This window comes from Hemiscyllium ocellatum, chromosome 7 (assembly GCF_020745735.1).
Source record: "Hemiscyllium ocellatum isolate sHemOce1 chromosome 7, sHemOce1.pat.X.cur, whole genome shotgun sequence".
NCBI classification, from domain to species: domain Eukaryota; kingdom Metazoa; phylum Chordata; class Chondrichthyes; order Orectolobiformes; family Hemiscylliidae; genus Hemiscyllium; species Hemiscyllium ocellatum.
The window spans coordinates 14,015,892-14,041,459 of record NC_083407.1 but is presented as its reverse complement, the minus strand read 5'-3'; the positions used below and the strand labels follow the sequence as shown (position 1 = coordinate 14,041,459).

General features: G+C 41.1%; 1 protein-coding gene across 5 annotated transcripts in view; it reads right to left on the bottom strand.

Annotated features, from left to right (window-relative positions):
• Positions 1-25,568, bottom strand: part of LOC132817023 (myc box-dependent-interacting protein 1) — a 158,301-nt gene that overhangs the window by 54,070 nt on the left and 78,663 nt on the right. For 4 of the 5 annotated variants that reach the window (XM_060827014.1, XM_060827016.1, XM_060827018.1 and 1 more), the window contains exons 4-7: positions 21,534-21,628; positions 18,837-18,932; positions 16,963-17,070; positions 11,450-11,542 (exon numbers count right to left, since the gene is read on the bottom strand). In XM_060827014.1, coding sequence (XP_060682997.1) covers positions 11,450-11,542; positions 16,963-17,070; positions 18,837-18,932; positions 21,534-21,628 — 392 coding nt within the window. The remainder of the gene's footprint in view (positions 1-11,449; positions 11,543-16,962; positions 17,071-18,836; positions 18,933-21,533; positions 21,629-25,568) is intronic. The other variant, XM_060827015.1, reaches the window with a different exon arrangement.

The following is a 25,568-nucleotide window of genomic DNA, read 5'->3' as shown; positions in this document are numbered from 1 at the left end:
AGGTAAGGACCATTCAAGGACAATAGACAACAGGTGCAGGAGTAAGCCATTCTGCCTTTCGAGTCTGTACCACCATCCAATATGATCATGGCTGATCATCCTTAATCAGTATCCTGTTCCTGCCTTATCTCCACAACCCTTGATTCCACTATCTTTGAGAGCTCTATCCAACTCTTTCTTAAATGAATCCAGAGACTGGGCCTCCACTGCCCTCTGGACAGAGCATTCATCACAGCCACCATTCTCTGGGTGAAGTAGTTTCTCCTCATCACTGTCCTAAATGGCATTTTTTTAAGCTGTGTCCTCTGGAAGGAAGGAATTGTGTGTTTGGAATGCTTCATATCAGTATTCAATAAAAAGAATTACATTGACAGTGGTAAGATAGTCTAAGGCATACTGATATTAAATAGGCGATGTAGATAAGTCTGCAAGGCCTGACGGAATCTATTCCAGAAAACTGAGGAAAGGGAGGCGATCACTGAGGCATTGATAGAGATCTTTGGATCATCTTGAACTACAGGTAAAGTCCCAGAAGACTGGAAAATAACCAGTGTTGTTTCTTTGAAAGGCAACAGAGATAACACAGGAAACTAGTGTCAATAGCTCTCTGATTGTGGCAACATTAATGGATAAGGTGATAAAGGCAACATACAGTACGCTTCCCTCAAAATTGGTCAGGGCATCAAGTATAAAGTTGACAAGTCATGTTGCAGGTGTACAAAACATTAGTTAGGCCAAATTTGGAGTACTGCATGCAGTTCTGGTCACCATGCTATCCCTCTAGGCCTGCATAACTCCGTATCATACTGCCCAATGATCCCGAACTAGCCCTCAGCTTTCAGCTGGTCAGGGTTACACCAGCACAGCTGGGGTCTGCACCAGAGCCCAAAGGGAGTCCTGATCTCAACTCAAATTTGTCAAGACGAATTGTCACACTGATGAGCATTCTTTACATTACCGTGTAACAGTCTGTAATCTGGTTACACCCAAGGTACAGTTGAAAATGTGTTGCTGGTTAAAGCACAGCAAGTTAGGCAGCATCCAAGGAATAGGAAATTTGACGTTTCGGGCATAAGCCCAAGGGCTTATGCCCGAAATGTCGAATTTCCTATTCCTTGGATGCTGCCTAACCTGCTGTGCTTTAACCAGCAACACATTTTCAACTGTGATCTCCAGCACCTGCAGACCTCATTTTTTATACCCAAGGTACATCCAGCTTTGGAGAGAGTGCAGAAGCAGCTCAGCAGGATGTTGCCTAGATTGGAGTGCATTTGCTGCAAGGTGATGGAAATGTTTTCACTAGAGCAAAGGTTGAGGGGTGATCAGATAGAAATATAAAAATTATGAGGGCCACAGATGGAGTGGATAGTTGTGTTTCACGGGGTGGAAACGTCAAATATGGGGGGCCATAAGCTTAAAGTGAGAAAAAATTTAAAGATGTTAGAGACAAAGTTTTTCTTTAAAAACAGAGGGTGGTAGGTGTCTTTGACATCCTATCATGCATTCTCAATAATGTGACTGCCCCATTTCGTTTCGAAGTGCTCAATTGAGGAGCCAGTGATGTCATCATTGCTTATTGCAATAGGTGATGAAACAACATTGTAACACCACCTCTTATATCCCTCTCTATCTCACCTTAAGTTTCTATACCCTGTAATAACTCTTCCTTTTGCAGGAACATCCAAAACTTTCTACCTACTGAAGACAATACAACAGAACTAAATTCTTTGCTATACCCTTTAAAAACTTCCCCATTTGACTTAAAATTAGGGCCAATTCCATACTCAACAATTTCAACCCAACTCTCCATGCTGCATTTCATTTGGCATTGGTTACCCACTCAACCTGTTTATAATAGTTCACAACAATCAGACACATTTGACATTTGCAAGTTCATCGATTCCAGCTTCACTCAAAGAAAACAGCCCTGTACACCAGATAAAGACTTTTCAAACAGGAACATCGGTTTGTATATTTAACCTACTGTTTCCAATTTATGGAGGCGGTTTCCAACCTCACTCCAAATTCTAGTTCCAAGGAATTGATTCCATCCTTTGCCCAAAAAAATAAGAGATGGCACCAGACTCTTTGAAAACTGAGCTGTCGCATTTAACCCATAGATAACTTCTAACCTCATTCACTAATCAAGCTCACCTCAATTTCTGTCTCACATCAAATTTTGCCATTCAGGTGAACTTGGGTTCCTCCAAGTCAGTTGAGTGCACAGAACCTCAAACTCCTGATGTTTTCTGTAAGCCAGGGCTCCCTGATTGGGTGAGATTAACAGCCCCAATCATGGAGCCCTTTTCTCAGCTCTACCTGGCTGACCTCATTACAATCATTACAGGAAACATTCATATTCCATCTGTACCATGAAACCCATTTGCAGCTTTGAGTTCTATCAGCTGTGTTTACATTTCTGCTAAAGAGAAGGCCTGGTCTAGTCAACCTTTCCAATTGAGTTTATTTTAAAAATGACACTTCATTTTACTAATAAGTTGTATGAGTGATGAGGGTCTAGGTTTCACTGAGCGTTGTTCCTATTGCTGGAAGCATGTTCAATTGCTGTGACCTTGAACAACTTGTGTATTTTAATGAAAAGTACCAAAGCGCGGCCCCCACCCGCCGCCCCGCCCTCCAGAACATTATGAAACAGAAGTTTGCACTGAGTTGAACAAGATATTGGGTAAGATGACAGGACACTTGGTTAAAAAAACATTAGTTTTCAAAAGGATTTTAAACGTGGAAAGACTCTTTAGAAAAGGGGAGGATAAACCAGAGTGTGGAAAGTCTAGGTAAGGTTGCAGAAGGTGAAGTGATTAAAATTTGAGAATGCATAAGTGGCCAGAATTTAGAGGACAGCAGATATTTTGGAGGGTTTTGGGCTTAGAAGGAAAAGCAAAGATGGGAAGGAGTGAAACCACACAGGGATCAGGTGATTGCTTGACATTGAGCTAGTTAAGCTGACTGACAGTTGGATGATAAGCCACAGGCAGCAGAATTTTAGATATGGGTGTGGGAGAAATATGGGAATTAAGGGTATACCGCTTGGGTGAAGGTATGTGCATAGCCTCACTCTGACTTATCTTGAACAGAGGGACTCTAGATCAGCCCACAGCAGAATTCCCCAACAAGGTCAAGCCTTGGCTATTCGGTTAATATTTTCTGCAGAGTCTGGGCCAACAAGCCATTGCAGCCACGCTGAAGATGTTCGACAGAGTAGAATGCTGACTGATGTTTTATACCTCAAAGAGCTCATCTGTTTGGAGGACATAATTAAAAACAGGAGACAAAATAGGAGAACAACTGCAATGGAGAAAATCCTCCAGTTCTCAGCAATGCAAGATACATATTTTTGTTGTGGTTCTGTTCACAGAGCTGGGAATGTGTGTTGCAGACGTTTCGTCCCCTGTCTAGGTGACATCCTCAGTGCTTGGGAGCCTCCTGTGAAGTGCTTCTATGATCTTTCCTCCAGCATTTGTAGTGGTTTGAATCTGTCGTTTCCAGTTGTCAGTTCCAGCTGTCCATTGCAGTGGGTGGTATATTGGGTCCAGATCAATGTGATTATTGATTGAATCTGTGGATGAGTGCCATGCCTCTAGGAATTCCCTGGCTGTTCTCAGTTTGGCTTGTCCTATAATAGTAGTGTTGTCCCAGTCAAATTCATGTTGCTTGTCATCTGCGTGTGTGGCTACTAAGGATAGCTGGTCGTGTCATTTCGTGGCTAGTTGGTGTTCATGGATGTGGATCATTAGCGGTCTTCCTGTTTGTCCTATGTAGTGTTTTGTGCAGTCCTTGCATGGGATTTTGTACAGTACATTGGTTTTGCCATGCTGGGTATCGGGTCCTTCGTCCTGGTGAGTTGTTGTCCGAGTGGCTTTTGGTTTGTGTGTTGTTATGAGCCCTAGTGGTCGCAGTAGTCTGGCTGTCAGTTCAGAAATGCTCTTGATGTATGGTATTGTGGCTAGTCCTTTGGGTTGTGGCATGTCCTCGTTCCGTTGTCTTTCCCTTAGGCATCTGTTGATGAAATTGCGCGGGTATCCGTTTTTGGCGATTACATTGTATAGGCGTTGTTCCTCTTCTTCTCACAAACTTTGAACACCTACGGGCGAGAGATGCTAAGACAAGCCAGGAAATAGGAATCCTGTGCCAACCACCTAAGCGCCACATACAAACAACTCCGGTTCCTGCATGAATGCCGAAAGAATTAAATCCTTCCACCATGTGTCAGATACAGACCACCCACAAGCCAAGGATACAGCCAGACAGAACGGATTCAGGATGATCCAGGTAAGGATTACAGACGCTCACAACAGACTTCACAAATACAGACAAGAAATTGCACGCCAAAAATTATTAATTTCAAAAACCACCAATCAGGAATGGAACAGGCTGTCACCATAGGACAGAACAGGACCACACACCGCAAAAAAAGGGCACTAAAAGTAAAAATGGCCAAACTAACACACAACAGAGGACACAACACACACCTGGGTTAGAAACCTCTCCCACAGACATGGAAAGAACAATACTGGCCAAGGGACTCAAATACAACCACAGGAACGCCAAGACAGCAGACTTCCTAGCAGCACTAGAATGCACACTCAGGAACAATGGACTGACAGAAGAGACACAACAAACAGTGAGACAAAGTATCGTATCTCTGATAACAAGGAAAAGACAAACACTTAACCTCAACATCAAGGAGAGGGAAGCACTAAAATCACTAAGAAACGATAAGAACATAATCGTACTACCAGCAGACAAGGGCAGAATGACGGTCATCCTGGACAAAGCAAACTACATCCAAAAGGCGCAACCACTTGCAGATACCAACATCTACCAAAAGAGGAAGTTTGACCCCACCCCACAGCTCACCAATAGGATAAACACCACACTGAGGAACCTACAAAAAAAAGACAGGTAACCAGGTTTGACCTACAGAGAATGAAACCTAAAAGCAACACCACTCCCAGATTCTGTGGACTACCTAAAGTGCACAAACCAGACATCCGACTCAGACCCATAGTATCACAACCAGGGACACCATCACACAAACTGGCTAAAGAACTACAGCAGAAACTGAAACACCTGATCAGCGGATCCAGACACTACACAATCAACACAGGAATTCTTGGACATCAAATACACACAAACAAGGAAGAAACCACGGTCTCATTCGATGTAACAGCACTGTTCACCTCTATCGACAAAACCCTAGCCAGAGAAACAATAGCCAACCTGCTGGACATACAGAATAGACAACAGGACGTTGAACCTATCAATAAAGACGGCATACTCAAACTACTGGACCTGTGCCTCACAACACACTTCACATTCAACAACCAAATATATGAACAAATCAACAGCACACCCATGGGCTCACCCATCTCTGGACTCATAGCAGAAGTGGTTATGGAAAGATTAGAACAAAATCTTATTGCAAATTCAACCCAAACTCTGGGTCAGATATGTGGATGACACCTTTGTAATCAATAAAACACAAAGAGAACACACACTGGATCATCAACGCCACACTCAGGAATCCAATTCACTAGAGAGGAAGAAAAAGGACAACCAACTCCTATTCCTAGACGTGATGGTACAGAGAGCACCGAATGGAGAATTCACCACAAAAGGTATACAGGAAAGCCACTCACACAGACCAAGTCCTGAACTATGAAAGCAACCACCCCAACACACAAAAGAAGTTCCATCAAGACACTATTCAAAAGGGCCACAACACACTGCAGTATACCAGAACTGCAAAAAGATGAAGAAGAACACCTATACAATGTATTCGCCAAAAACGGATACCCGCTCAATTTCATCAACAGATGCCGCATGGAAAGACAATGCAACGAGGACATGCCACAACCCAAAGGACTAGCCACACTACCATACATCAAGAGCATTTCCAAACTGACAGCCAGACTACTGCGACCACTAGGACTCATAACAGCACACAAACCAACAGCCACTCTCAGACAACAACTCACCAGGACGAAAGACCCGATACCCAGCAAAATCAATGTAGTGTACAAAATCCCATGCAAGGACTGCGCAAAACACTACATAGTACAAACATGAAGACAAACAGAGAATAGCCAGGGAATTCCTAGAGGCATGGCACTCATCCACAGATTCAATCAATAAGCACATCGATCTGGACCCAATATACCAGCCACTGTAATGGACAGCTGGAACTGACAACCGGAAGCGACAGATTCAAACCACTACAAATGCCGGAGGAAAGATCACAGAAGCGCTTCATAGGAGGCTCCCAAGCACTGAGGATGTCACCTAGACAGGGGACGAAACGTCTGCAACATAAATTCCCAGTTTGGCGAACAGAACCACAACAACGAGCACCCGAACTACAAATCTTCTCACAAACTTTGAAGATACACATTTATTTTGTGTGCTCTCGATATGCACAAACAGGTTGCCATATGGAGCAGATGATGGCAAAGTGGTAAAGTCACAGGTTTAGTAATCTAGAACCCAGGCAATTGGTGCGTGGACATGGATTTTAATCCCACCATGAAAAATGGTGAAATCTGAATTTAATAAAATTGCTGATGCAAGTGTGATCACATTCTGTTGAAATCATAACATGTCTGATTCACAGAGCCCTTGAGAAGAAAATCTACTGTCCTGAACTGGTCTGGCCTAGACACAGACTCCACATTCCACAATAATGTGGCTGGCTCGCTAATGAGGGATAGGCAACAAATGCTAATTTAATCAGTAACACCCACATCCCACAGATGACGAAAAAAACATTTCTCCTCTTTCCCCTCCTTTCATAAAACTAGAGCATTTAAAAAAGGCTTCCACTTGCTGTGAAGTGATTTGGCATTTCCTGAAAGAATGAATTCTTGGCATCAAGACACAGTTAAGTAACAGCTCAATGTGCTTCCATTCTGTAGCCATGGAAACCTAAAGATACACCAAAACAGGAAGGAATGAAAATAATGACTCACTTATATGGCACATTTTACAAACCTGATGATACAACATGCCTTAGAGCTAAAGTGACTTTACAGATGTACAATATTGTTGGATTGTGGGAAAAATATGGCAGCTGACATGCAAACAGCAAACTCCCACATGGGAGAGAATTAGCAAATAACCCTTATTAGTTGATTGAAGTTAAACCCTAGCCAGGGAAAATTTGAAAGCTCTTCAAAATAGTATCAGAGACCTTTTGTAACCATTTGAACTAACTAACTACACCCAAAAAAACAGCATCCCCAACAGCACAGTGCTCCCTTATCAATTCACTGGAGGATGAATTGGATTTTTTTTTAAAAGCTGAAGCCATCATCATAGGATTCCAAGGAAAAAGATATTGCCAAACAAGCCTCAGCTAGCCAACAGAGGGTTGCACGGGTAGCCCACAGATGACAAATTTGCTTCAAACACTTAGGACAAAAGCAGTAGATGCATAGTTATACCATTACCTGCAAGCCTCCCTCCAAGTTAATTCCAAGTTATGTTGGTGTGTAAACTACCATGTCACAAGGTCAAAGGTCTGGAACTCCCTTCCCACCAGGGCTGCATATGTACTTATACAAGATAAGCCAATGGTTTTGGTTGGAGAAAACAGCTCACCACTACCAAGGATGATAAACACTGACCTAACCAGTGACGCACATATTGTCTGAATGAACGTTAAAACAAAATAGAATTTAAGAGCTCCTAAAAAGGTTGAATGTGCAGAAAAGGCAGCTAATTTCAGTCAAACAGGTTATAAAAGCAGCCACCAAACAGCAGTTTACCGATGCTCCTGCCTCCCTCAAACTTTCCTTTTGAATCTTGGCTTCCCATTTCTAGTCTCAAAAATTAAAAAGTAGTGACATTTACAGTCATCTTGGCTGTGGCCAAGTTCACATTTGTCTGCTCCTGTTGTCAGGAATTTCTGACAATTTCAAACTGTAGCAAAGAATCCTAGACCCACAAAAATTCTATTACAGCAAATGGATCAGTACAGCTTGGATAATAACAGACAAGCCTCCTCCCATCCCTTGTCTTTACTATATCTGCATATCATTCTATTCCTTTATGTGTGAAAAGGACCTCGCTTTCGCCTTAAAACATATCTATGCTATGTACCTTAGTTACACCCTGTCATATATTCTGCATTCTCCCCATTTCTGGCAAAGAAATTCCATCCGATTTCTCTACTGGAAACAAATTAGTGACTTGAATTTTTTTCCAGTTTCCAGCTCTCAATTCCCTCACAAGTGGAGATGCTTTTCTTTTACAAAACAGGAAAAACGTTCAACGTATGTTTGGAATGCAGAGTGGTTAACAGTGCTGCTTCACAGCCAGGGACTCAAGTTCAACTTCAAGCCTCAGGTGACTGTGTGGAGGTTGCACATTCACCCCGTGTCTACATGGGTTTCCTCCCACAGTCCAAAGGTATGCAGGTTAAGTAGATTGGCCATGCTAAATCGGCCATAGTACCCAGGGATATGCAGGTGAGGTAGTCTGGACTCTGTGGGCCGAATGGTCTGACTCCACACTGTAGGGATTCTATGATTGTACTTTGTTTCCCAAAACAGAACAACTACTCACAATCCAAGTGCTTCGTATAAGCTTATGGATTTGCAATTCCAACCCTCAGGTTTTTTTGTTACGCAGTTTTTGTGCTCTGATCAATCATTTGTGTTTTCAGTTCTTTTTAAAACAACTCTTCCACATTTAGGAGTGGAACACACCAACAGACACTCAGCTGGCAATTACTTTCAGCACAGATCATAAACTTCCGTGAAGTAAAACTTTAAAGAAACCGTGGACAATTCCAACTTCTCCTCAATTTCCCTACAGTCATCGACTGGATGATGCTGTCTATCATAAGTAATTCTGTTGTGGAGGTGCCAGTGTTGGAGTGGGGTGCACAAAGTTACAAATCATACAACACCAGGTTTTAGTCCAACAGGTTTAATTGGAAGTTCTAGCTTCCAGACACCATTAACTGCCAGCTTAAAGTAGATAGGATATCCAAGAAGATTACGCATATCGACCGAGTCCAAAAGCTACTACAGATATATGATCCTTTGTTTTTGGGGAGTGTGGAGCATCGTTTTGGCATGAGAACAGGTGACCCACCTCCACACCCACTCAAACCACATCATTCAGATGTGTGAGGTGGTGTTGCCAGCAATGGTAGGTGTCAGTTGCATCTCAGTGCTCATAGTATTCACATGCGTCTGCTGTCAGCTAATTTTTTTATTTCACCAAAAATTAAAGTTATTCCAAAATCTGTAAAATTCTGATTTCGAAAAAACTGGCCCCACAGATTTCTGATAAAGGATTGCGTATTTCCAACTAAGCCTGTTGAATAACCTGGTGTTGTGTGATTTTTACAAGTAATTTTGCGTTATAGTTCCATACCCACAAGTCTTTCACAGCTAAGCGGAATGCCAATTCAGCAGTGAAGATGGTTTCAAAGCCAGTGATTAAAAGATACGACACAGTGGGAAGCAATCCCCAAATCACTACACGTGTGAAAGATAGTTATTCCAAAATCAGTTTAGAATGAGTGTACTGAAGTTGACTTGTATTCCAGAGAGCTGGATTAAAACTTCAAACCAGAGTAGTCCGTGAATTTAAGTGGATGATTTAGATGCACAAACAGGTAGATAGGTACAATACAATTGGGATTAGAAAAACATGACTGTAGGGCGAGGACAGAAAATGAAGGGGTATTCAGTTTTTAGGAAGGACAAAGACAAAAAAAGTGAGGTAGCACTGTTGGGTAAAGGGGAAATTAACAGAATTAGACAATGACACACATCCTGTGCAAAAGTACAAAGGATTCAAAGGATCAGAATATACTTTGAGTCAGAGATGTACAGCATGGAAACAGACCCTTCGGTCCAACCCATCCATGCTGATCAGATATCCTAACCCAATCTAGTCCCACCTAAAACAAAATCATTGTGGTCAACTGTCATCTTTCAAATTCAGAGTTGTGCTATTCAAATATGGTTTGGACCAGATTCTGATCCTACAAACAGCATGGTTATTTTTAAGAAAACAGAAGAGGGGTCGAAGCAGTATCTGTGAAGAGGGAGAAATAAATTCAGATTTGAGCAAAAAGGCCATTGGTTTCAAAGTGTAAATGCTTTTCTTTGCATATTTCCTGACCTGCTGAGTATTTACTGTATCTTCTGATTTTGTAGACAAACAAACACTGCAAATCTAATACATTTCCTTAGAGTTGGCCCCCTAGTGACATTTCACATTTACAAATAAATGTAGGAATGAAAGATACATTGGGATAGGTGAACAACAGAACCTAGCCAAATCCCACCCCCTTACCAAATTCCATTGACCCGCTGCCAAGACGACAAACATGAAACAGGGAAGTGAGCTTCCTTCCCCTTTAACCCTCTCCCATCCTGACAATACAGGTTAACAATAAATGCTGAGTATTTTCTGTCTTCTGTTTTTATTTCAGATTTCAAGCTCTCATAGCACTTGACTTTCCCCAAGCATCACTGGCCATTTACAGTCTTCTGAAAAGACCATGAGGTCAGTTGAGAGAACGTTACAAAGGGCAGCTACATCAGCCCAAATGGATCATCACAGTAACCAACCACCAACCTCCCTCGGACAACTGGACATGGACAATGAAGTGGCCTTTCAAGGCCACACTGAGATGAATTTAAAGTACTTCGGTTGGAGGGCCCAAGTCAGCTACTGTACTACAACATGTTGCTTCAATTGGACTTTGCAGTTGAGAATGGAGAACTTGCTCACCAGTTTATTGGACAGAAAATAATAAGATCTCTCTCCCTGCACTTCAGTCTCTAATTAGTTACTGGCTGTTTAAAACATGCCTCTTCCAGCGTTCAATCCCTCCTCCCTCACACAGCAGCTACACAAAACTTATTTGCAATGAGCATTTATGTTAAATAAAGGAATAAGGTTACACCAGAGTCAGACATTTATTTACAGATTAAAGTAAAACATTTCAGCCAGATAGGTGGTTCAAGGGAAGTCAGAGCGGAATTTTCTGAAGCAGCAAGGTGTTAAAAATCAGCTTTGCTCTCAACTCAACATATATTCAGTTGGAAATAACCTCAAACTCTGGGCACAAATGCCAATGAGCTCTACAAACCAAAAGTGGAAGAGTTGGAATTGGCTCTATTCAGATGTCTTCAAGGGTGGCTGCTTACTTCTGCATGGCAATCGAACATTCCCCAGGGGGCGGTGGTTGCCAGTGGCAATGAAACAGCTAAACAAATAAAATTGTCCCTACTATAATCTTTGAATTCTTCGGTGAAAAGTGCTCCTGTGCCATCAGCTGCAGTAATTGGACGTTTTCAAAACAGAGACACAGAGGGCTTAAAGCACCAACCACAACACAAGCAGATAGACAGTAAAGCACAGCCAGAGATATACCACACCAAGACAAAAACAAGTAATTGGTCACCTGATTTCGGAGCAGATTTGATTGGGCAACGATATGCGCCACAAGCTTCCCCTGGCACCACTGAGGCGCAGCTTTCTCAAGCAACGAGACAGGCTAGGGAGGAAAAAAAACACAAACAAAAAAAAGCACACAGAAAGATTACAGCAAGAGCAACAGCTTGGTGAATCAGGGCTGTGGGACAGGTGAGGTAAAAGCAGCAAGGGAAAAGGAAGAACATTTTATTAATCAACAGCACCGAGCCACAGATACACCAGCTTCTTGTAGTATTTCCCAGCAACAGTTAAACAAGAGCAGGTCAGCTGCAAAGAATAGGTTAATAAGACAGAATAGCAGTTAGTCACAGCAAGTTACCAACCTCAACAATGCAATGCATGGAAACACTTTAGCAGGAAGATTACAAAGTCATTTCCCAAATGACCCAGAAAACTATACTGGCAGTGTGCTTGGATACAGGAGAGCGCAGTAGTTTCGCAGGTAAGCCTCTCCATGGGTGGTATAAACTAGTCAGGATTAGTACTAATTCAGGACAAACACAGCCATTTAACCATCAGTTACAGCACCTTTGGGTAATGACTATGAGGTGCTGGTGTTGGACTTGCGTGGACAAAATTAAAAATCACAACACTAGGTTATAGTCCAATATGTTTATTTGGAAGCACTAGCTTTTGGAGCACCGTTCCTTCATCAGGTGGTTGTTACCTGACGAAGTAATGACGCTCCAAAAGCTGGTGTTTCCAAATAAACCTGTTGGACTATAACCTAGTGTTGTGATCTTTAACTTTTGGATAATGGCTGATTTCGGGATGGGAGGTGAGGACGGTGGGGTGTAAAAACAGTGGCATGCTCTTACACATCCTGACAGTTAACTCGAGGAACCTGACTTGAGGGGAACAATCAGGGCAAAGGACAGCAAAGAAAATAAACAAAACACTGCAAATCTAGTACATTTCCTTAGTGCTGACCCCTGGTTAGGGTAGCATTCTACATTTACAAACGACACTCCGTAATGAAAGATAAGTTGGGATAGCTGGACAAAACCTAGCCAAATTCCAGCCCCAGGCCAAATTCCTGTGACCCAATGCCAAGACAACAAACTTGAATCAGGAATGAGTTTTTTTCCTCCTGTAACCATCTCCCAGCCTGACAATACAGGTTAACAGTAGCTTCCACTGTACTTACCCAGAGATAGCCATTCACACCAGACCAATATGGACCATGAGGTCTCCAATCAACATGCAAAAGACTGAGGCAGCTCCATTCATTAAGAAAAGAGGCAAGTTCAGAAGCCTGCAGCACTGGAGTTTATGTCAGTTCACCCAGTCTTAGATTAGATTAGATTACTGAGATTAGATTACTTAGTGTGGAAACAGGCCCTTCGGCCCAACAAGTCCACACTGACCTGCCGAAGCGCAACCCACCCAGACCCCTACATTTACCCCTTACTGAACACTACAGGCAATTTAGCATGGCCAATTCACCTGACCCGCACATCTTTGGACTGTGGGAGGAAACCGGAGCACCCGGAGGAAACCCACGCAGACACGGGGAGAACGTGCAAACTCCACACAGTCAGTCGCCTGAGGCGGGAATTGAACCCGGGTCTCTGGCGCTGTGAGGCAGCAGTGCTAACCACTGTGCTACCGTGTCGCCGACTACCACCGTGCCGCCCACAAGTCCTGTTCAAGTCCACTGAGGCAAGGAAACAAATAGGGTGGCATAGACAATATCACAGGACTAGTAACCCAAAGGCCTTGGATATCACTCTGGGCTACTGTAACAATTTAAAATCAATTAAATGAATAAATCTTGAATTGAAAGCTAATATCAAGTAATAGCAACCATATCCTCAATTGTTAAAAAAACCTGGTTCATCATCAACCTTCAAACAGTAGGAAATCTGCAATTCTTACCCAATCTGACCTCCCCACAGTCTCAGAACCACAGTTTAATGATCAATGGTCAACTATTCCCTCAAATGGCTTGTTTAAGGGCAAATGTAGGTCTTGCCAGCGACATACACACAAACAAATGACAGTGCACCAGCTGAAAGAGAATTTGCCCAACAAATATTCAAAATATCAAATGCTGGAATAATCCAAATTAAAACCAACTAAATCGGAGACTTTCATCAGGTCTCCTTCAGTCTCATCTATTCTAGTGTCACAAAGCTAGCTCCTTCTTTTCTAAAAGCTGTACCTTGATTTTGTTTCAAAGGGGCAATAAACCAGGCCGGGCTCCGCTCAGTCTGGTTTGGTACAGAGTTGAAAAGGATTTTGAGAGGCCTTTTGTTTATATGTAAAGGTGAGACTTCAGGCCAAAGTGGTCAAGTTTTAAAAGTGACCTGCATAGGGAAGGGGGGAGTGGTCAGCTCTCTAACTGACCTGAACAGAGCAGTTTTTGCTCAGTCTTGAACTGGGAAGTTCAACAGGGAACTGTGTGGAAACACACTTTTCTGCCCTTAAGCTTCAACTTGTGTGTTCCATTTATACTGGTTTTTAAAGGGAGTTTGCTTATTGGGACTGTTGTGTATATTCAGAACAGCATAATTAAATCTAGTTGGGTAGGTTGGGTTCTGTTGAGGTTCTTTATTCTGTATTTTGTGTTTTATCATGTAACTTTGTGAATAAATTTTTGTCTGTTTTAAAACCTGGTAGTCAACATAGTTACCTTAATCTGGGTAATTTTCACCGTACATTTACCAAAACAAATTGCAAAGTTATGGTCTGGCTTAGTTCATAACACTAGTGAGATCCAAGTATTGACAGAACCCCAGCATCCCATGATGGGCAAGGTTACAGGAATACAGCTCTTCACAAAGAGTTTTAAATGAAAACTTTGCTTTGAAAACCAAAATAAATCTGAAAGACTTGATGTATAATTGCAAGCCTCATTGTGCTTCCAATGGGATGGTTTCTGCATTGCATGCTTTGGAAACTGAGCAAGGAGAAAAAGTCTCCTGAGACACATACTAGCACCCCACTTTATTTGGTAGTTGGAGCTGTTTCACCACTTTTACCTTGATGTAGCCCACTTGTTGCCTAGTTTCCCAAAAATAAAATTTTCAACAAAAAAAAAAGCAGAAATGCTGTGCTTACTCCCAATCCTTCAGAAAGGGAAGACATGGAAGTTTAAAAAGGTGACTACAACAGACCCTCAATGTTTGAAATCTATGTCCTACTGACTCAAATAAAACAAAATATTCTGATTCTTTCCCAAAAAAATCTTCCCCTCCTGAACATGGCAATTTAAAATGGTTTTAATCAGTGTAACAAGACTACTAGCAGATACAAACCTCAATTCCATCCTTACCTCAATATCCCCACAAGAACTTCGCAGGAGTTACCAGACAGATACACCTGAGGAGCAGACTTCAGCTATTTTCCCATTTCAGAGAACAGATTGCACAAGCTTTTAAAAGCCACTTAGGATCTTCCAAGAGCACCACAGACCAGCTATTGAAGATTGCCACCACAGATTTTAACCTTCCATTGGTAGATGGGGGTTTCTCACTCTTCTCCACAGCCACAAGTATAGTAGCTACAATGAATATGCTACACTGACAAGTACCTTGGAAAAAGCTGGCAGTCAGACGCACAGAAAAGATGCAGCCAAGAGCCCAAATAAAGTGAGTCAGGATAAGATTCACTTCGATATGGTTTTCTCCTTTTGTTCAAGAGCATGAAAACATAACTGGAATAGATCAAGTTTCACATTTTGGGGGACTGGACGATGGGGAAAACAGATTAAATTTTGGATGATAATCCATTTCTTCTCAAGAGGTCTGTAAACTAGTGCCACTTCCCAAGATACAGCACAGGCTGGATACAGAATCCTATATCCCCATTGACTCATGGTAATAAATCTGAAAATATTCTAGTTCTCTCTCATTCTCTCTCAAATTTCCTCCCCTCCTGAAGATGAAGTCACATGCTCCCTCCGGTGCTTTGTAATATTGGACATTTCCAACCATTGCCAGTGTTAGCAGATATCACGTCCAATGCTATCTTACCCCAACAGCCATATGCATAAACTTTGCTGCAGAAATATAGAGGAGGAGTTGATTTATCGGTGCCTGATGCAGAAGCTTTAAAACAGGATTATATATTTTTCACTAGTGGAGTTATATTGATAGCTCAGTTTTGCTTACCTGTGGCGAGAAAATACCTGTAATAAACAGCAGTTAAGTACAGGAATGTGGTCAATGTTTTGTGCTAATTGGATTTCAAACTAATAAATTGCATATTTCGATTAATTTATTAACGTGTGGAAACAGTCGTGGGGCTCAAGATTCAGCACTTTCCTCAAATAGTTTGCAACACAGTGTAGGACTAGAGTCTACTTCTTACATTAACCGAATGGAAATGCACATTCATGTGCAATCTCAGGGTTATTCAGGAACAGCAGCTCCTGGAGCTAAACTGAAACCTAGGAAAGTCAATTAGCATTTATCAAAATAGGAGGGAGACTTTTCAGTGAACACCAGACCAATATCAAAGTACTTTTAGTCAAGCTGTGTCAACAATCTAGCTGGGTAAAAAATTCATTATCAAGTTGGCAGAGACTTTTAACTTATTAAAAAAAAGGTCCCAACCTATTATTCCACTTTAGAACAGACAGAATGGTGGAGAAATTCAGCAGGTCTGGCAGCATTTGTTGTTGGAGAGGGGACAGACAATGTGAGCGAGAGATACTGAATGACCGCTCTGGTACAATGTTTTAAAACTGAAAGGTGGAGGTATTTTGTTTAAATACTTCTGTCAGAAGCAAAGGAGGAGCAAGGGGGCAGTTGGCATGGATTCATTGCTTTTCCTTTACCTGTCAAACAGAATAAATCAAAATTCCCAACACATTTCAGTTCGGAAGAAGAGTCATACCAGACTCCAGGTTGACACACTATCCCTCCACAGGCACTGCCAGGCTTAGAGTTTCTCCCATTTAAAATATTGCAAATTTATCACCAAGGGGTTCATCATTTAACGTAAATATTTTGGCAATTCAAAGGCAAACAAGCTACTGCAATTTTATTAGAGCTCTCCTGGCTCTCAAAAGCAACATTAAATATTTTCCGACCTCATTTCTGGCCATCATAATTCAAATTTCAAGTGATTCCATCCTCATGCAATAGAACAGTATTTCTAGTTAACAACTGAATGGCCAGTTCTTCACATCTTGCACACATCACTCAAATCACAGAATTGGATATTGGATACAAGATGACAGTTTCTAACAGGGATAATTCAATAACCAGTGGAAGCACATCCAATGTGATTAGCAAACAACTACAACAGACATTCTTAGGAATGTAATACAGCAGGATAAGATCGGGAATATCGGAAAGGCTGTGGAAGCAGATTTAGAAAAGGTAGCTTTCAAAAGGAATGTTTTTGAAAAAATCCAACTTTTGTATGGTGCAGGTTGGCCAAATTGGATCGTTCTAAATGCCAGTACAGAAATTTTGGACCAAAGGCCCTTCTTTTGTGCAAAATGTCACATAAATATGCAATATCTTTTACCTTTGCTATTTTTACATCATCTTTCTTTTTTGCACCTTGGAGAGATTCATAATGATGTCTTGCACTGTCGTAGTCAACAAGCTTCCTCCCACGCTTTGCAATACGAGTCTACAAAATAAATTATGTTTAAACTGTAGATTCACAAAAAATGTTGCCCTCTAAACAAAATCGTTTTTTCCTTTGCATCTCAAGTCAAAAGTGATCAAATTTCAAAGCTGGTAAATGCTTAATTCCCAGATTGGAAAGGTATTAAATGAATATTTCTCGTCAATTTTTACTGTGGAGAGAAAAAAAAAGAGGCTAGAGAACTCGGATATATTTGTTTCAAAATCAGTTCACACTAAAGAACAGGAAGTGCTCGAGGTCTCAAAGCATAAAAAGGCATGTAAATTTCAGTAACCCGATGAAGTGTATCCAGGACTTTGTGGGAAGTTAGGGAGGAAATTGCAGGATGCCTAACAAATATTTGTATCACCTATGACCATGGGTGGAGGAGCACAGATAAGGGGAATACCAAAAGTATTTTCCTTAAGGTGGAGGAGTTCAAAACTTGGTGGAGGGGCTTATTTTTTTGAGGTGACTTGAGAGATTAAAAAAAAGGACACAAGGGATAACTTTTTTTTTAAAAAAACACTGGTTGGTGCGTGGAACGAACTACAAGGGAAGTGGTGGATGCAGGTATTTAAACATTGTAATTATACCCAAGTATAGATGAAAGGTTTTAGGGATATGGACCAAATTCAGGCAGGTGGAATGAGTTTAACTTGGGAACATGGTTAGTGTGGACTAGTTGGACCAAAGGGTCTGTTTCCATGCTGTTGGACTCTATGGCTCTATGACTATGACACTACTCAATGAGTCACTAATGTGAATTTCTAACCACCTGGTGCTTTAAGTAATTGCAGATTCTCACACTAAAAAAATGTGCTGACCTTCCAGAAATAAAGGTTGTACAGTCTGAATAATTAGTTCGAAAGGTGATCAAAGCCATCAGTACAACTTCAAGATATAGATAATGAACTATGACTACACAATGCTGTACTTGGGGATAAGTGTGTGATAGAAGCAAATTCCACAGCTGTGTTCAAAAAAGGAATGTGTCCATTATTTGAAAAAAAAATTTGCAGCACGTGAGCACTAATGGGACTAATGATTAGACTCTTCAAAGAGATCATACAGGCTCAGTCGGTGGGATGTTGGCTTTGTTTCAGGTACTGTGTTTAAAACTTTTACAAATGATTTAGAAGGTTACAATTTAACATATGTATCAATCAAAAAGCAAGTTTGGCTCCTAGGGAAGTTCAGTTTTAGACTTTAATGTTAACTTGCAAGCTCTCAATGAAATTGTCATCTTAGTTATATTTAGGAAAAATGCTAAGCTTGAAAAAGAGGAACTAGTCACATGCACAAAGTTGGGCTACATTTAAATCAGAAAATAGAGGAGGAATTGAAATGAAACTTTCTCAAAATGGGAATAGTACAAAATGTGCATAAAGGTCAATCAGCAACAGAAATCCACACGCTAAATTAACATTAGTCGCACATCTAAATCCCTGTCACGATTTCTGTTCTTATTAAAAAAACTCATCTAACATTCCAGAATCAGGTCATTCAGCCCATCAAGTCTACACTGACACTTGAAATAGCATCCCACACAGATCAATTCCCAACCCTATTCCTATAACCCTGCATTTCTTAAGGCTAATCCATCTAATCAGTACAACTGAGCACACCAGTCCACCGAACATGCACATCTTTGGACTGTGGCTAACAACCCTAACCTTGGGAAATGAGCATCACATTTAAAAAAGGTAGTAAATTAACAGGATCCATTCTGCCTAGGTTATAGCGCGCACACAAAAAAAGACTCCTACTTTGATATCTGGGAACTGGCCGAGGTAAGTATCCAGGGTCAGGAGAGCTTGATCCACCAGTTTTTGGTGATAGTCAGTCCAGAGAAGATCACTATTCTGAAGGTAAACAAAAAGACATTAAGGCAAATGAGAAATGTTTGTGTATCAAACTCAAGTTGAAACAACAGATCACCAAAAATAGGAAGTGCGCCCAAAGCCTATTCCACAATTCATGACAGAAAACTTCTCTCTAACCTACTGAATTCATGAGATGTGGGCAGTGCTGGTTTGGCTAGAATTTATTGCCCATTCTTTAATGCCTTTGAACTGAGTGGCTTACTAAACCATTTCAATTGATAGTCAACCACATTGCCAAGGGTCTGGAGTTACATATAAGTCTAGGTAAGGATTTCCTTCTGTGGCAATAGCGAACAGAATGATTTCTTTTTAAACCCCCAGAAGAATAAAACAAACAGTCACATGGATGTCATTAGGCTAGCTTTTAATTCCAGGCTTTTACTGAATTCAACTTTTGCCCCAGCACTGCCCCAAAACATTACAATAAAGAACTATGGATACTGAAATCAGAAACCAAAGCAGAAATTGCTGGAGAAACTCAGATGTGGCAGCATCTGTGGAAAGAAAGCAGAGTTAGCATTTTAAGTCTGTCAACTCATCACAACTAGAAAAAAAACGAGTATTTATGTTGAAGCCAAAAGCTGAAGGGAGGGGGTTGGGAGGTGTCATTTTTTGTGGACGTGATGCAAGTGTTCTGCAAAGCTGCCACACAGCCTGTTTCATCTCCACCATATGACCTCCTCTGCCTGGTGAACAGCAAGAATGACTGAGCTTCCACCAACATTTCTATCTCAGGCCTGCTGCAGTGCTCCAGCAAGCCTCAGCTCAAGCTCAAGGAACATTTGCCACATGGGGACCCTGCAGCATCTAGGATTCAACATCAAGTTCAATAGTTTTACAGCCTGATTCCATCCTTCCATCTTTTTTTAAACCCACTCCACACCCAATCCTGTTATGACATGGGTTGCTTTTAGCACAGCCAGCCATTCACGTGTATTATATGCCCATCACAATTAAACCATTTTCTCACTCTTCTCAGTTAACTTTTCTTCTGTCCTAGTCTACTATCCGTTATCTCCTTGCTTACCTAGCCCTTTCATAATTCTCTGGGGTCAGTCTCCACTTATTATTCCCCCCCAATTTTGGCTTCAGCATAAATACCAAGTTTACGTAGTTACTAACAGTTCTGACAAAGTCGCTAGACTCAAAAGTTATCATTCTTCCCAAGGAAGTTGCCAGCAATTTGTTTGTCTGCTCAAAACAATGTTCTGAATTACTTTTCAATTGACATTATCACTTCTTCACTAGGTTCATTCAAACCTGCAAAAACCTCTCAGCATGAATATGCTGTAATGAGCATGCACTTGTCCAGAGGATGGAAAACTTCCAAGTCTTACAAAACACAATGGCAAGATTTTTCAAATGGCCAACCCCTTTATTCTACAACTATGACCTACACACTGCATTCCCCCATTAGTGGAAGTCAGCCATTTTGGGTCTTTCACAAGATGCAGGGACATCTGACAAGAATCAAATATCTCAGAATCCCTATTATGTGGAAGCAGGGCATTCAGCATTTCAAGTGCATACTGACACTCCAAGGAGCATTACACTGAGACCCATTCCCTCAACCCAATCCTTGCAACCCTGTACTTCCCATGGATAATCTACCTAACCTACGCATCCAATGGACAAATTGACATGGCCAATCAACCTAACCTGCACACCTTTGAACCATGGGAGGAAACTGGAGCAAATCCACACAGACATGAGGAGAATTGTGCAAATTTCTCTCCCATACAGTCACTCGATATTGGATTCAAACCAGGCCCTGGCAGCGAGAGGCAGCAGTGCTAACCAGAGCCACCATGACACCCAAGGCGAGCATTAATTGCTCTTCCTGAATTGTCCTCGAACTTCGTGGCCATTTGAGAAAGCAGTAGAGTGTCAGCCATTTTGGAGTCACATATAGGTCAGTTACAGCAACAGGGTAGTAATGGAGTTTGTGCGGGGCGGAGTAAAGAGAAGATATTCTTCTCTAAAAGGGATTAAACCACCCAATTGGGATTTTCATAATTATATTCATTGTGGCCGAAGATTAACCTTCCACTGCAGATTTACTAATTGAATTTGAATTTCACCATCTGCTGTGTTGGGATCTGAACCTTTGTCCCCATTACAAAGTCCAGTGACACTGGTAGTACGGCCTCAAAACAGCTCAGCATCTACACTGGAAAACGCTCAAAATCGTGCACTTCCACGAGATTGCCTCTATTATTCAAACTTCAAAATAATTTGACCAGTTACTCTCCCCAAAATTAAGTCTAATAGAACCAGAAGTCACCAGGTTATAGTACAATAGGTTGACTTTGGAATTTCAAACTTTTGGGGCACTGCTCCTTCATCACGTGAAATTTTACAGAACACTGAACATCAGCAGCCATCATTTGTTTTCATGCCAGCTGCCATGACTTTAAAACAGCCATTGCTTATTCATTAAGCAGTGCAGATCCTCAGTCTGTGATTTATTCCGACTATGGTTGGGCCTCCAATGGTCTAGGTGAAGATAGCCACAGCAAAGTCCAAGGCAGTCCCTTGACCTGTGGGGAAGTAAATGGGAGTGAAACAAAGAAGTCTAACCTCTGAAATCGAATGAATTTCTGGTCTGCCGACCCAGTCTGGCTCATAAATTTCCTCCAAAACTTCTGACAGCTTCTTTGTGGCATCATGCATAGCTATAGAACAAATTTAAATTTACAGTCAGTTGTGTTCCAAGCAGTTGAAACATAAGATTAAAATCTGCAGGCGGCCTATTGACTCTTATCTTGCTCCATTACACAGTAAGATCATGGCTGAAACTTTATCTCAGTATAGCATTCCCTTTAAGCACCCTGGACACTGTCCTGAATGTATGTACCCATATCTTTCTGGGCTAGAGAATTCCTCAGAATGACAAAGTTGAGGGGAGAAATTTAATTTCAGTTTTAAGTGACACATGTCTCATTCTGACACCATGTTCAAGACTGCATGAGTGGAAATATTTTCAATCTACTCAGCCAATCCCTTTAAAAAAAAAGTGTTAAGGAAATTATAGCACTATTTCTGAACTGCAAGGTGATGCAAGTTTAAACTACTCACCTTCTTAAAAGAATCTCAGGAATCAGTCTCATGAATCTTAATTGCCTCAAAGGCAAGTTGAGTCCAAAATTGGACACAATACTTCAGACATGGTCTGACCAAGCTTTAAGACTTCACATACCTGCTTCAACTCCTTTGTAACAAATCTCTTGCATCATTGCCTTTATGCAATTTGTGTATAAATACGAGTCCCCTGAATGCCATTCTCAAGCCTCTTTCCGATCAAATTATTTTGCTTTTCTCCAATTTTCCAAAATGTTAATTACAACTCATATTAAAGTGAAACCGCTATTTTTTTCCCCAAATGCTAGAGATCATCTTCCCTTGCTTGAATTTGACTGGTTGCTTGGGTTCTCCTGTTGACAGTGGCTCTTGTAGTAACCAACATAGACAGTCAACATCAAAATGGCCCGTTTATTTCTGTCAACAACCAACCCATGCTAATGTTAAGCTTCAGTATCACCAATTCTAACTTTGTATACTGAGTGAGTGAAGCTTACTGAAAATTCACATCTGCTGCATCCATTGGCTCTCATTTATCCTGCTAGTTGTATCCTAAAAATACAATTTCGATTCTATTTCGATTTGTTACAACTCTCCATATGATTTCTTTTTAAAGATTTATTTTCATGGAATGGCTGACCAGGCTTGAGGGACTGAATGTATATTTTCTGCAAAGGAGCAGGAGTAGCCAATCAATCAGGGATAAGCTATTAAGCCAAATGCTCCAAACGTTCCCATTTTTGCTTGACCTCCTCTTTTGAAGAGAAGGATTTGGGTTGCCTTCATCCAGCTAACAGGGATTGTTCTAGAATCCACGGAATTCTGATGTACTGGAGAACCAGCTTTAGGGATTTATTGTACTGATTATTCATCTCATTAACTAGTCCAGTACTATTTCTTTACCATTGAATTTCTTCAGGCCCTTAGTTCCTGCTGGAACTGGAGTTCCCCACAAAGTGCATCAGTTTTCATGATGCGGAGGTGCTGGGTTTGACTGGGATGGACAAAAGTTAAAAATCACCACACCAGGTTACAGTCCAACAGGTTTATTTGGAATCATTAGCTTTCATCAGGGTTTCATTACGAAAGACCAAGCATTCTATCATTTAATTAGTCCCCATTATAATTTATCCAACTTTAATCACTGAATGGACCAATATTTATTCTGGTTTTCTAAGTACAAAAATACATAAGAGCATTACATCAGTTTGATGTGTTCTCTACACACGCTCACAATATTGATAGAACATAGAACATTACAGGCCCTTCAGCCCTTGACGTTGCGCCGCCTTCGCTGTTACGCTGACCTGTCATACCAATCTGAAGCCCATCTAACCTACACTATTCCATGTATGTCCATATGCTTGTCCAATGACGACTTGAATGTACTTAAAGTTAGCGAATCTACTACTGTTGCAGGCAAAGCATTCCATACCGTTACTTCTGAGTAAAGAAATGACTTCTGACATCTATCACCCCTCAATTTAAAGCTATGTCCCCCCGTGCTCGCCATCACCATACTTGGAAAAAAGGCTCTCCCTGTCCACCCTATCTAATTCTGATTATCTTGTATGTTTCTAAGTCACCTCTCAACCTTCTCTCTAACGAAAACAGCCTCAAGTCCCTCAGCCTTTCCTCTGAAGACATTCCTTTCATACCAGGTAACATCCTAGTGAATCTCCTCTGCACCCTTTCCAAAGCTTCCACATCCTTCTTATAATGCGGTGACCAGAACTGTACACAATATTCCAAGTGTGGCCGTACCAGAGTTTTGTACAGCTGTAGCGTAACCTCATGGTTCCGGAACTCGATTTCTTTATTAATAAAAGCTAAAACACTGTATGCCTTTTTAACAACCCTGTCAACCTGGGTGGCAACTTTCGAAGATCTGTGTATCTGGACATCGAGATTTCTCTGCTCATCTACACTACCAAGAGTCTTATCATTAGCCCAGTACTTTGCATTCCGGTTACTCTGACCAAAGTGAATTACCTCACACTTGTCCGCATTCAACTCCATTTGCCACCTCTCAGCCCATCTCTGCAGCTTATCTATGTCTCTGTAACCTACAACATCCTTCGTTCACTGTCCATAACTCCACTGACCTTAGTGTCATCTGCAAATTTACTAACCCACCCTTCTACGCCCTCATCCAGATAGTTTATAAAAATGATGAACAGCAGTAGTTAAAAAAGGCTATATTTTGGATATGTAACTTTAAATTTAAGATAAATGAAATGAATCATATGATTTGTTCTAGACACCACCCGAGGGTCAGCCTGATTGCAAGAAATTAAAGGAAAAATTGGGTTGGTTGGCTCGAAAGAAATGGCAAAATTAGAGACAAAGTACATTGCAGCAATGCCTAAAAGACAACTATCCACTAGTTTATCATGATTAGACTTACTGCTCCAGAAAGGTGTTTAGGTATTGTACTATAATTTACCCATTTATTTCAATGAAAGGGAGTGGAGAGCAAAGAAAGCTGATCTGCATGTGTCTTACTTTCCAAAAGAAAACCCAAAGAATTACAGATGCTGAAAATCAAACAAAAGTAGGAATTGCTGGAGAAACTCAGGTTTGACAGCATCTGCGGAGACGAAGCAGAATGAACATTCTGGGTGCAGTGACTCCTCTGCGTCCAGTTAAACTGTTCTGAAAAGTGTTAACTCTGGTTTGTTTCCACAGATGCTGCCAGACCAGTGGAGTTTTTCCAGCAATTTCTGCTTTTGTGTCTTGCTACCTATTATGTAGTCAAGTTACAGCTTCCCTACAAATCAATGGAATACCCACGGAACAAAAGAGGTTGTGTGTGGTCAGAGGAAGTCTACTTGGCTTTGAGATATTCCCACCAAATATAGTAAAAAGGCTGCCTCTAGTTGTAGACATCCACCAGCCTAAGGATTCCAGGAGATTGGTTGTAAATTTGACCAGATGATCCAGGAAATCTTCGGTGAAATGTGGATATTGAAATCTATTGAAAGTTAGGAGGATATTGGACTGATTTTATTTTAATCAATTGTTCCTTTAAAGCAATTCCATTGAAAGAACATGTGCCAAGGGTAGAGAGGAATGTTCCTTTGCGGTTTGAATTACCTTAGCATACAAAAATGTGAAAGTTTCTTTATGCAATTTGTTATACTGAAAATTTGAAAGCCCAAAACATTTTTGCCATGTCATTCAGTAAACTAGAAATGGGAATCTCAAAAAGGTTTCTCCAGCAATATCACCACTTTGTCCTACTTTTGCAAAATTCTTCAAATGACCCAAGCCTAACACTTGCCACTGACAAAACAAAGCTCTCCCCTTGACCTATTATTATTGTTGGCTTCTCTTTAGCAACAGTTGGACATTTCCTATGGGTTTTTACTTTCTCAAAAGCAATGTACATGTTGCAAGTTACAACTTAATTCTTATTCCCTGGATGGAAAGGTGCAATGCAAAGGAGAGTGCAAAAGAAAAAAATTAAATATTTTCAAGTGTTAAGTAACTTAGTATCATGGTGATAAATATTAAGCAGCACAAATATTTACA